The 14,097-nt window shown below is 40.1% G+C and overlaps 1 protein-coding gene across 3 annotated transcripts in view; it reads right to left on the bottom strand.

Moving 5' to 3' along the window:
* SORCS3 (sortilin related VPS10 domain containing receptor 3) overlaps positions 1–14,097 on the bottom strand; it is a 631,492-nt gene that overhangs the window by 78,495 nt on the left and 538,900 nt on the right. For all 3 annotated transcript variants that reach the window (XM_054522833.2, XM_054522832.2, XM_024253734.3), the window contains one exon: positions 9,718–9,825. In XM_054522833.2, the coding sequence (XP_054378808.1) occupies positions 9,718–9,825 (108 nt within the window). The remainder of the gene's footprint in view (positions 1–9,717; positions 9,826–14,097) is intronic.

Here is a 14,097-nt window from a genome sequence, read left to right as displayed (position 1 = left end):
GCTTTTAAAATATAAACTTCTTAACAGTGACCTTGACTATTTTGTTTATGCCCTAGCCCAGCTTTTAGAACTCTTAAAACAGTGCCTGCCTTGTAGTAAGCTATCAATACGTATTGTTGAGTAAAGAAATAATAAATGTTCTTGTAATAGCAACACTTGATTCATGTGGACTCCCGAATCCTCTTTTAAATGTTCCCGTAAGAGTTCAGTTCTCTCTGAAAGGCCTGGCTCCCCATGCCTCCTCTTGCCTCTGCCTCCAAAAGCCCTCCTCCTTTCCCTCCCTCCATGAAGGAAGCTGCTGAGGACAGATTTCAAATCAAAGCAGAAAGAGCATAGTTGTGGCAAGGCCAGACATCAGCAGACAACAGCTGTTGGTCTCCAGAAATTCAGGCCACATTCTTGGCTATTGGTGTGTGTCCATGCCACCTGATTGTTTTCCCATTAGGGTGTAGATGGGATTGTGGTAAAAGAGGTCAGTGGCTACAGGGCGAATTGCACTGAGCAAAGGCCAGACATGAACTAGACCTTAATAGAAATAGGCAGGGGATCAACAGCAAGAATCCTGCAAGTGGAGCCTGTGTTAGTTACACAATACAATGATTGGCAAGGTGGTGGAAAGCGGCAAAGATTAAAAGGCTTGAAAATAAATATGGGGGGAAGAGGTGGGTGGAAGGAAGACCGAGAAAGAGACTAAAAAGCATTGAAAGAGAAGAAGCAAAAGGAAGAAAGATGATTTCTAAAATGAATAAAAATAAATCACCCTAGTCCAAACAACTTTGATTCTTTTCTCAAAACTAACTAAATCCCTGTAATGGGCTTGAAAGTTTAAGGTCCATAACTGTGGGTGAGAAAATGTGGTCTGCAAACCTGTAGAAGATGAGTCTGGAGTTGAGCAATGACAGAGACTCTAAGAAATGGAAACAAGGGAGAAGATGGATATTTGAGATGGGATTTAGACAGGAGGAAAGGGAATTTTTTTTTTTTTTTTTTTTGAAAAGGAGTCTCAATCTTATTGCCCAGGCTGGAGTGCAGTGGCATGATCTCGGCTCACTGCAAACTCCGCCCCCTGGTTTCAAGTGATTCTCCCACCTCAGCCTCCCAAGTAGCTGAGATTACAAGCGCCCACCACTACGCCCGGCTAATTTTTGTATTTTTTAGTAGAGACAGGGTTTCACCATGTTGGTCAGGCTTGTCTCAAACTCCTGACCTCAGGTGATCCGCCCACCTCAGCCTCCCAAAGTGCTGGGATTACAGGCGTAAGCCACTGCACCTGGCTAAGATAGGGAAATTTAAAGAGCTATAAGAGAGGAAGGGAAAGAGGGACACTGTGTTTTCTTACGTCATTAAAATGTCATGACACTTCTCAGTTTCCTACTTTGTGTCAATTCTTGAACCAAAAAATAAAAAGAATCAGAAAAAGTATAAAGTTCAGTACCTGTTCTTAAATAGTTTGTCATCGAGTCCAATAGAATTACTTACTCACCATATATTTGCTGAGCATCACCTATGCACAAGGACAGTTATGTTCAGTGCTATGGGAGATAATAAATAAGACACAGTTGCAAGCCTCCTCAATCTTACAGAACAAATAAAAAGCCCTGGCATTCTATCTGCAAAGAAAATCCACATGTAAAACTATCAGAAAATAGTGCAATAATTATTATTGCATTATTGGTGCATAGTAAGGGTGCATTATTTGTGATAATGCCAATTCACCATGACCCACCAATTCCACTTCTGGCTTGCAACTCAGAGAACTTCTTCCATGTATGTACCTGGAGGCATACATAAAGATGTGGTAATACTGCTTGTAAGAGCACATAGCTAGAAATAACCTAAATTTCCATTGATAAGAAAATAGATACATAAATTGTGCATATTTGTATCATGACAACATGCCATATAGCATGAAAAGTGCCTGGACCAGATGGATATGACCCCAGATAGATAATATTGACAGAAAAAATCATGTAGAAGAATATTATTTTTATAAATTATACATTTAAAAGACATATAAAGTGATACCACATATATTTCTATGAATACATAAGTGCTAAAAGTGTCAACATATGTTCTAGAAGGGTTTGTGGAAGGAGTAAGGATAATAAGTCTGAGATGGACAATAATGAAAATATCAACTCTACCTAGGATTTCCTGTATATTTTATTTAAAAATCTGAATCAAAGTGATAAAGATTAATATTTATTAATTTCAGGTGGTGGGTACACAAGCTTTGTAATATTATTCTTTGCATTATTCTGTACTTCTTAAATGTCAACAAAAACCTATAAGACAATAATATAGTTATGAAATTGCAGATATAGAATCCAAATTGTGAATCACAAATTTAAAATCTTACCAGAGCAGGAGGGCAACTTCAATGAACAAGGAGTGAAACAGGGCAGCCGGAGAGGACATGTGTACACCAGGTGAGGGGTGGGGCAGAAACAGCATATCCTGTCCAAAGTGGGCAGTTGCCATGCAGCTTCAGGAGAATGTTGGACTACAGGGTGTTGGCCTTAGTGCTGCCAGATGTTTCTGATTTTGCAAATGTGAGCTCCATTGGAAAAATTACACACCAAGCAAGATACACCTGTGAGTCACTGTGAGCCCCATGAAAGGAATTCAATATAAGGAAATGAGAAAGAACTTGGGCTTCCTGAAAGAGGTGAGACTTTTATATGGGGTTTTGATAAGAAATGAGGAGTGTTTTTTATTTTTTTTTAACAAAAGCTGAATATACCATTTATGACAACATTGGTGAACCAAGAGGACATTATGCTAGGTGAAAAAAGCCAATCATCGAAGGACACATACTTTATGATTCTACTTACATAAGGTATCTAAAATAGTCAAACTCATAGAAGCAGAGAATAGAATAATAATCGCCAGGGGCTGGAGGAGGGGAAAATGAAGAGTTCTTCAATGCGCATAAAGCTCCAATTATGCAAGATGAGTAAGTTCTAGAAATCTGATGTACAATATAGTGCCTGTATTTAGCAATACATTATTGTACACTTTAAAATACATCAAGAGGACAGAACTCATGTTAAATGTTCTTACCCAAAAAAACTCACAAAAGAACAGAAGGTAATTTTTGGAGGTGATGGGATATGTTTAGTAACCACGATTGTGGTGATGGTCATGGGTGTACATATACATCCAAACTCATCAAAAGGTATACAATAAATATGTGCAATTTTGTATATATCAATTATACCTCAATAAAACTTTTTTAAAGAAATAAGGAAACTTCTAAGCCATTTCATAAAAAGTATATTTTCAATACTTCATTAGGCAACGCAATTGGAGAAGCAATTTATAGATAGGGGAAATATGTAAAAACTGTGTCAAAAATTCAAATGATATTTTTAATATATTTACAATGGATAAAACCCCATGGGCATTCATGTTCAGGGTCAAATTACAACCCATGGGCCATGTCTGGCCAGCTTTATGTTTCGGACGGCCCACAAGCTGAGAGTTATTTTTACATTTTAAATGTTTCGGGGGGAAAAGCAAGTGAAGAATTGTATTTTATGACATGCACGTGAAAATTATATGAAATTCAAGATTCAGTGTTCATAAAGTTTTATTGGAACAGATGCCCACTCGTCTCCATACTGTCTATGGCTGCTTTCACCCACTAGGATAGAAGGATTGAGTGGTTGCAACAAAAGCCCTCTGGCCAGCAAGCCTAAAATCTTTACTGTGTGGCCCTTTACAGAAGTCTGCTGACCCCTGCTCTAGTTGGCCAAAATTCTTCCCTGCAAGTGGCCTGTTTCTTGATCATTAGATCACAGAGATTACCAACATCTCCAATGTTCTTCAATAGAGGTTATTATTTCACTTAGTCCTCACATCCACATGAGGAAATGGGAGCTCAGAGCAGAGTGAAGCAAGGCACTAAAGTCACATAGGTGGTAAACAGTGAGCTGAGCATTTTCCCTGGAAAGTGAATCTCCAAAGCCCATGCTCTCAGTCACCACACCATCCCTCCTCCTGAGCCCACACAGCAATCCATTGATCAAAATAAGCTTTTTCCTTCCAGGCTGCTGCCAGTCCCCAGTATACCCTACCATCATCCAATACCCCCTCTGCAGGCATGGATTCTGCTTTTGTGTTCCTTGGCACAAACAAGAGTGTGCCTCCAAGTTGCTGGCAAGCCTGGTGACAATCTGAAGGTTATGAATCAAGCAGCCAGCCTGAGAGGTGATGACTTGGGAGTTCCACCGGATTTGCCGATTACTCGAATGACTTACTTTGGGCAAAGTAAAATCAGGCTCTTCCAGCAAACAACAGAGAATTGAAAAACAGATCAATGGAAGCAGCTCTGGTTCATTTTCAACGACTTTATCGGATGCAGTTACTAGAGGCTAAACAATGCATTTAAGCTCAGTGCTGAGCCTCTGCGTTGTGCTAAGGCTGTATTTAAAAGAATGATCCCTGCTAGGCATGTGGTCACAGTTTTTTAAGTGGAAAAGGCTTCATTTAAAAAAAGAAAAAAAAACCTCTGCAGGTTTGGGGTTTGCATAATTTTCTAAGCAAAATGATCTTTCTCCCTTTCACTTTGGCTGTTAGTTCTGCTGGTAGAACAATTAATCAGAGATTTATGCCAATTACAATTGGATTTATAAGAGGAGTCAACAAGGCAATTGGCCCTAGCCAAAGGTATCTGTAGCCCTTTTCACCTCTCACTTTCCTCTACTGTCCAGGCACATTCCTACCACTCCATGTCTGCTCACACTGTTCCACCCACCAGGAATGTCCTTGCTCCCTCTTCTCTCTATAGCCATGAACCCCTTTATAGCCACTCTGTCTTCGAGCACATCTTTGATATCTAATGGCAACTAAAATGTTTCCCATACTGGCCAGGCACACTGGCTCACGTGCCTGTAATTGCAGTAATTTGGGAGGCTGAGGTGGGCAGATCACTTGAGCTCAGGAATTCAAGACCAGCCTGGGCAACATGGCAAAACCCCACCTCTATAAAAAATACAAAAATTAGCCGGGAGTGGTGCAAGCACCTGTAGTCACAGCTACTTGGGAGGCTGAGGTAGGAGTATCACTTGACCCCTGAGCCTGGGAGGTCAAGGCTGCAGTGAACCATGACCGCATCACTGCACTCCAACCTGGGCAACAGAGTGAGACCCTGCCTCAAACAAACAAACAAACAACAACAAAACACATTTATACCATACTTTACCATTTAATCATTACCTAATTATTTCATATATTTATCATACTTTTTCAAGTGGATTGTGAATTAACATCAAGAACTAGGTTTGCTGTGACTTGGTATCTGGCAGCACAGCAGGCACTCATCATACTAGGTAAACAACTGGTATACTGCCACTCTTTCCCCACACACCTTGGTACTCCTTGACTGAACAAACCTTAGAGAATTATAGTACCTTCCTTCAAATTTTACCTCCAAGCCTGGAGCTTGAAATTCACATTCCTTGCTCTTATTTTGCCTTTTTATGAACATGTGAGCTGAGCCTCAGCATCCTCATCTGCCCAATGATGCCAGTCCTATCTACCTTCCAGAGTTGTTGGGAGATTTCCATAAAATCAAGTTCGAAAAAGTTCTCAATGTGATACCTGGCACCAAAAACAAACAAACAAACAAACAAACAAAAGATGCTGAATAGTCACAAGCTGGCTGCAAGGTCTTCACTGGGTTCCTCCAAATCAGACTAAATTCTCCTTAAGCTTTTTAGACATTCACTCATGGTAAGAAGTATCTGATCTCTTTCAGGGAAGCTGTGCTTCTCTCTTCTAAGATTTTTTTTTCTAGGAAGCTGCCAGGTTCTCTTTGGCCCCTGTAAAAGTATAGCTAAATCATAGACAATTGGTTCTAACATTTCTTATCAGGAAAGAATTTCAAACATAGCTTTGAGGATGCAGGAAAGCAGTGTTTTTCTATCTGATTCCACATCTGAGTCAAGCTAAAGAAAAGCTCTCTTTAAAGTGCTAATCAAAGGGCAAACAGCCTTTCATGAAATAGTGGACCAAAGAGGCCCAAGTGCTGCAACAGCCACAGGCATCTCATCATCTGGAGAGCCACTACCTGAGACTGCAATAGGCTCTCCAGCTTGTCAATCAGCCTGTCCTCAGCCTTAACTAATAAGAACGGTCACATTTCATTTTGAATTAGGCTAGACTAGTTGGTTCCCATCACAGTTACCAGGGGGATGTTTAAATAATAACATCTGAAAAGACAGTAGTAAAAAGAGCAATAAAGGTAGCCAAGTCCCAGGCCTCCATTCTGGGGACTGTCTCCCATGTAAATCCTCCTGCAAAGCTACAGTGTTAGAAGTGTCCATGTTCCTGGAGCACTGGCCTCCAGGAAAAGTGGAAATTGGGCAGATTCTTGTGAAAGGTGGAGGAAATCAGAATCGTTCCCAGTAAGCGCCTCATTCTCTAGCTGCCCTTTTGTGCCCACATGCCATTCCATGCCAATGCATCATAACCTCCATATAGACACCTCTACACACACATGCAGTCTGCTCTGATTCCTATCCAACCCCAGTCCCCATGATTTGCACCTACTGCATTCTGATCATAGCATTTCAGAATCTCTAGAGATCTACAATCAATTTCCTAACATGCTAGAGCCATGGGCCAGAAAAATCACAACAATCACAACAAAGGTAAGATTTTTAGAAGTCATTTGATTCTTCCATTTAATAACTCATTTATCCAGTACATATATACTGTTAAATCCTCCATGTTAGCACAAGCTTGGTAAATATATGGCACTGAAAGAACAAGATACACAAAGATCCTCCTTCATGGGAACTTAAAGTCACATGCAGGGATGTCTGTGCACATGTGCACATGTGTGTGCATCCACATGTCTGTCTTAAGGGTAGATGAAGACGGAGGGGAAAGATATTCAACAACTAATACCCTTTGTATTAATATTTATTATCTAAAGTGCTGTGAAGGAAAAAATAAATAAGGCCAGATAACATATAGCGTGGGAACCCATCCTGATCTGGCAGACTATGAGAACTGATATTTAAGCTGAGATCAGAAAGATACTTAGAAATTTAGTTGTTTAAGTAGGGAGGACAGGCCCATTCTGGCAGATACAAAGAACCTGGGGGCAGGAAGGCACCAGTGCATCAGAAAAGGGTCGTCAGGTCAGGGGGGTTGGAGAAAAAGCTCCAAGCAGGTGGTCAATATAGATACTTGTAGGCCATTCTATGAGTTCACACTCTATCCTAAAGGCAATGGAAAGGCCTCCATGGGTTTTAAGAAAACTGGTGATTTGATGAGATCTTTTAATTTCAAAAATATCACTCTGGATACAGGTCAAATTTCTAAATGTGACCTAAAAACTTTCATAGTCTTACTCTCTTAACACCCAGCCACCTTCTTTCATGGTTCTTACCTTTGTCTGTGTTCTTTCCTTTGCCTTGGAATCATTCATTCATTCAATGATTACTGACTTCCTACAACGTGCCAATCCTTGTTTTTGGCACTGAGTTTATATTAGTGAATAAAACTGTTAAAAATCTATGCTTTCTTGGAACTTACATTTCATTCTCTATTATATCGTTTTCCACTTGTGAACTGCTATGAAAACTTCCAGACCAACTCAATTGTCACCTACTGTGTGTGTGAAGTCTTCGTTTTCCTCTGCTATCTCCTGGCTGTATAACTAGGGTACCATGATGATTACTTTATCCCCACTTACTCTCACCACTTTAGTCTGAGAGCTCCTTGCAGACAAAGAATTTCATTTGCCTCTGTAAAATCTCCTAAGTTCTAACAAGGTCTGATATATATTAGAAGCTCTCTAACTGTTAAATAAATAAATTCTCCAAATCAATGTATAAGAGAAAGCAACAGAACCTCAGAGTGGCTGTGTTTTCTCCCTGACCACACGGAGCTAAAGAGAGAATCAGGGTTAATAGAAAGGGGAAGGATACAGTATTTGAATGACCTACTTTATTAATAAGTTTTCAATTCAACGGCAAAGCTAAGCATTCTTGTCCCCAAATGGACTCCCTGTCTTCACAGTTCCTACAGAAATACGTAATATTTTAAAACTCCTGTTTCAATCTTTGCCATTGCCATTCTGCAACTGGGCAACCCTAGTAGGCCAGTTGGTTTCAATACCGTTTTCAAATTTAGAATAGAGACAGAAATAACCTCTTGGCAACCCTTCTAGGGCTTGTCCAGCTATCTGAAGAGTCCTGACAAAATCTGTGTTGTTTTCATACAAAAGAAACTCTGAATATAACAAAATGTTAAAACAGATAGCTTGAATTGTTTATACTCATTTTGATGAATACTTCCAAGATCCATCTTAATTTCATAAAAAGATCCTCTATAAGAAAACAATTATGCTCTATTCTCTAAGTATCTTGATAAGAAGATAAAACAGGCACAGAAGTTCTGTCAAGCTCTTAGGGAGTCTTGGCCAGGAGGAAAGGAAAACAGAAGTGCTATCTCGTCTTTTCAGTAAATGGTTTGGCTCTGAGGTCAGTCTCCCTCATATCCATGTGACCAGCTAAACTCCATCTGAAGCTGAGAAAAAAATTATTACCATTTAAGATTAGATGAACACAGAACTTAAGCTGTGGCCTTAAACTTGCTAGGGAATACCAGGTCATGTAGAGATTGGCATACACGTAATGTTGTTCAAAGTAATGCCCAAAAGAAGATGCAATGAGTTCAAATAGGCCTCATAGATGAGAATGGGGCCAAACTATGAGATTTGATCAAAATTGCACAAATACAATTATAAAGAATTTTTTTTATAACTGATCACTTATTGGCTCCTAGACTGGCCTTTCTTCCAAGTCCATCACCATTGGAAAATGACTAATTCAAACTATAAAGAAATCTATGTGCACAAAAGTTAAATCAAGAGCAGTGTCCCTAAGAGTAGGAAGATCATACACCCTTCCACCGAACCAGCACAGATGCACTCTATGAGCCCTTCTGTGCCAACCCCACACTATAGCAAATATCCCTTAATTTTGCCCAACAACACTCCACTCTGTCCAGTGAAGAGCTAAGGTGTAAGGTGCTCCTGCCAATTGGGAGTGGGGGAGGTGGGGGACAGTATTGGTTGGTGGAGGATTACGGTTACCCACTCACCATGTACACATGTGCACACATAAACACAGGTGATCAACTTCTAAGATTAAATCTCATTATAAAAGAGTATAGAAAAAATTTACGTGAAATAATCTGAAGTGAAATAACTGTGGAGTGTGTGTCTGTATGTGTTTGTGTGTGTGTGTGTGTGTGTGAGAGAGAGAGAGAGAGAGACAGAAAGAGACATCTCTTACAATATTTTCTGATTTCAATAAGCTGACTGTTTTGTTTTGCTCCCTCCATCCCTGCCCCTGCTCCTTATCTCCCACTAGACTATTTCAGAAAGAGAAAAAAACCATCTAATGACATAAGTTTTCTGTTTGCTTGGGTTTCAAATAAATGGGAATTTGCTATAATTCTTTAAATTCTACTAGAAACCTTGACTGTGCAATTAGGACCCTAGCCTCTCTAATCCTGGCAGTAGCTTTTTGAGTTTGTAGGTATAAAAATAAGTATTTCCATTTTACAGATGAGGAAATTTTGACCCAGAGATTGGACCACTTTGGTGTAGGGTTCCCTGGGAAAAATCCAAGGCCTCAATGAAAGTAGAACCAGTGTCTCTTGTCTTCTCCCTGTCACAGCAAAAGAAGTACTCACGTCATGATGTGGGTCTCCATTCCTGCCTCCACCAGAGCCCCGTCAACAAAGAGAGGAAACGAAGTGAAACCATACTTGTCCCAAGAGTGGCCCTCATCAAAACTCACCCTGTGTTGGAAACAAGTACACGAAAAAGACAGCTGAAAATAAAGCCACACTCTTCTGTAACCATTTTTCAGGTTATTAAATTTTCCTCTGTATCTTGCTTTCAATAGGTTTTAATCTTCAACATCTCCCCATATTATGAGATTTGATCAAAACTGCATTTCCGGACTTGGGCGGAGACAGCACCTAGAGCTGCAGATATATTTCAACACATTAGAATCGACAAACAGCCCAAGCAGGAGGGCTTAGTGGATGGAGTGTCACATTTCAAGTACTCAGAATGGAACCTGAGGTTCAATTTACAGCACAATCCATTCAGCCCTTGGAGGTTCTGACACAAATTGAGTAAGACCCAATGGAAACTGAGTGGACCCAATGGAAAGGGAGGGGGTTTGTCTTTCAGATCAAACCTTACAAACAGCAATTTTCTATTTGTTCAAAACAGATGTTAGGATCATTTCCCTCCCAGTGCCACTTTAAGAGGCTTTTAGGGATGACCACTGAGAGTCTGAGATGTTCTGAGGAACACTGCCTCATCTTTCATCCAAAGGTAAGAGGAAGGTCTGGCCCCTTGTGGAAACAGAACCTGCAATGCTTTAAAGAGATGTAACTAGTGGAAGAGACTTGAGCAATTCTGAGTGCTTGTTTCCTTTCCTTTTTGATATTATCAAGGACCTGTCTGCCCCTTGATTTAACCACGGGGCATAGCCCAAGGACCATCTCCTCTGAGAAGCTTTTCTCAGCATCCCTTCTTCCCCAAGAAAGCCTTAGTTTCTTCATCCTCTATCATAGGATCCTCTATCATAGGTTCATTTTTGTTCTGGCTGATTCCCAATTCTACTCTATTTCCATAATTTAGGATTAAAATTCCCTTCTGTATGTTCCTATAATACCCAGGCCTTCTCCTATCATAGTGCTGACTACTGACTCCTTAACTGATCTTGAATATCTCAACTCAAGATTATAAACTCTGGGAGTTCAAAGATCATGTATGTCCTATCATTGAATAATCCCTTAATAACAAATATAACACAAATATATCTCTCTTACAATGCTCCTCACAGTATGTGTGTGTGTATACACACACACACACACACACACAAATCCTAATATATACACATAATATTTATATATATAACATATAATGGTAAATAATATGTCTGATTCTCCCACCACACTGTGAAGGTTTTTTGTTCGTTTGTTTGTTTGTTTGAGATGGAGTCTTGCTCTGTTGCCAGGCTGGAGTGCATTGGCACGATCTCGGCTCACCGCAACCTCTGCCTCGCGGGTTCAAGTGATACTCCTGCCTCAGCCTCCAGAGTAGCTGGGACTACAGGCACGTGCCACCAAGCATGGCTATTTTTTTGTATTTTTTGTAGAGAAAGGGTTTCACTGTGTTAGCCAGGATGGTCTCGATCTCCTGAACTCGTAATCCACCCACCTTGGCCTCCCAAAATGCTGGGATTACAAGCATGAGCCACCGTGCCCCGTCATGTTTTTTGTTTTTTTAAAGAGACAAGAGTCTCGCTCTGTTGCTCAGACCGGAGTGCATCGGCATGATCATAGCTCACTGCGGCCTTGAACTCTTCAGCTCAAGTTATTATCCCACCTCAGCCTCCCAAATAGCTAGAACTACAGGTGTGTACCACTGGACCTGGCTAATTTTTTTTTAAATTTATTTTTGTAGAGGCGGGGTCTTGCTTTATTGCCCAGGCTGGTCTCAACCTCCTGGCTGCAAGCAATCCTCCAACTCGGGCTCCCAAAGTGCTGGGATTGTAGGTGTGAGCCACCATGCCCAGCCTAACCTGGGAGTATTTTTTTTCGGTCAAACACTATACCATTAATTCTTCTATTCTTAGTACTTAACAGAAAACCTGGCATATAGTTGATACTATATACATGTTAAGTGAATACATGAATGAAATAATAAGGAATAATGACGGACCCTCTTTAAATCTATCCAATCATTTCTCAAGCATGACTTATACTGGCACTTATAAGTTGGGTGTGAATTACCACCCCATTAGCAGCCAGCCTACATGGTTCACTCTCTACTCACTTACTTCTTTGTCTTTCTATCTCTCTGTCTCTATTTTACTCTGTTTTATCTTCTCTGTCCTAATGTACGATTAAAAACAATAATAAAGTCAATCTCTTAACCCAGCTAGAGTAACCAGTCTCTCAGACAATTTTTGCATTTATAGTATACCTTGATCCATGTTCACGAATGAAATGCAGACAGTCTGCCATAAACATCTTCATGAGTTTCTAAATTGTCATCATCTGTCTTGAATTTTAAGGACTTGATTATTTCAGCCTTTTAAAAAAATATATTGAAGGCTAAATAATCATTTAAACTAGTCCCAAGAAAGTTGGGCATATCTAAATTGCTTTTCATAGAAACAGGTTTCTCATTTCAAAAGTGAAAATATGTATAATTGGAAATGAACTTTACTTTTCTTACCATGTATTCAATCAGTTCCTAAAATAATCATAGTTGTTTCAGAGTGTGTCGTGGCCACTAACAAGTCAACTCTGGCCAATAAGTCCGGAAGCTAAGAAAATATTAGTTGGGTTTTTTGTTTGGTTTGTTTTGGCGACTTTGGGCAAATTGGTTTTTGTCTTGGCAGATGAAAGCCAAAGTGAATTTAAGGCCTCTCTCTGTCTCATTCTCAGGATTTCCTTATCAATAAAAGGTTAGCATGAGCCAGGTGCAGTGGCCTGTAATCCCAGTATTTTGGGAGGCTGAGGCAGGTGGATCACTGAAGTCAGGAGTTCGAGACCAGCCTGACTAACACGGTGAAGCCCTGTCTCTACTAAATACAAAAAAAAAAAAAAATTAGCCAAGCATGATGGCGCATGCCTGTAATCCCAGCTACCTGGGAGGCTGAGGCAGGAGAATCGCTTGAATCTGGGAAGCAGAGGTTGCACCGAGCCGAGATTGTGCCATTGCACTCCAGCCTGGGCAACAAGAGTGAAACTCCATCTCAAAATAAATAAATAAATAAATAAAACAGGTCAGCATTAGCAGAGCAAATTGCAGTGAGTGCCATGAGCACTGCAGGGAAGGAGTCGTCTTCACATCACTGCCATAATGAGCAGGGCACAGGACAGCCATCTTTAGTTTACACAATGAAGAGAAGACCCACAGAAAGCTGACACGGAGAGACCATCACAGCCTTCCAGTATTGAGAGAGGACCTCCAAGGCAAAGCTAAGTCCAGATGGGGAGAGAAATTGTAGATGATCAAGGGCCTGCTACATGAAATGAGTTCACACGGAGGGAGCAAAATCCTTGCTAGAGAAAAGAGTGGATCGGCAGATACCTAAAGGAAGGATGATAAACGACAAAGTCCAGGTAGAAAAGGTAGCATAGACAATAATTGAAGCCCAAAGATGACATAAGTAAGCACAAGTAAGTGGGCAGGACTCTAGAGCTAGGGTGATCTGAGATCAGTGATTTCTAACACTTTATTCTCACACTGAGGCAGTTATGAAGAACAAAACTCCCTAAAGAAACTCCAAAAAAAAAACATTAGAAAACTTAATCTCTTAGTTATCAAATATTTGGATCTGGATAGGCTGCCATTTGTGCAACTTATTATTATTTTGATGACTAGAAGTTCTCAAATATTCTGAAGTGATATATTGTATATTGAATTCTATATTGAATGGTATCCCCAAGGGATGTACCTTCTCCTCCGCAGGTCAGTAGCTCATTAATGGCCAAGACAAAGGAACTGTGAATTCCTTAATAGCTCCACAGGTGAAACTGAAATCAGTAGGATTGCCAATACTCAGGGAGACAGAAGTAAAATTCCAGTTGATCTCCAAATAGTGGCAACATAGGACTACAGAATCAAAGTCAAATAAAATGAATTTATCAAAATGTTATTGATGCCTACTATGTGCCTGATCTGGCAGTGACTTCAGTTCTAGGGATACAGAAATGAACAGAAAAGGAAAGGTCTCAGCTTCCACGGAACTTAATTTCTAGTGTGAGGAGATGAACAATATAGAAATAAGTCAATGCAAAACTATGAGTGAGAAATGAATATCATGGAAACAACTAAAATAACATGATTTGATAGTCACCAAACAGCAACTTTGTACTAAAAATTTAAGAAAGCCCTTTCTATGGAGGTGACATTTAAACTGAAATCTAAATGATAAGTGGAAGTATCCATGTAAAGATTCAGGAGAAAACCATTACAGATGAAAGGTCTAATATGAAAAAGCTGCCCTGTTAGAATAACAGAAAGATGGTCAGTGGCTG

Source organism: Pongo abelii, chromosome 8 (assembly GCF_028885655.2).
Source record: "Pongo abelii isolate AG06213 chromosome 8, NHGRI_mPonAbe1-v2.0_pri, whole genome shotgun sequence".
In the NCBI taxonomy this organism is placed as follows: domain Eukaryota; kingdom Metazoa; phylum Chordata; class Mammalia; order Primates; family Hominidae; genus Pongo; species Pongo abelii.
This window is presented reverse-complemented; position numbering and strand designations above follow the sequence as displayed.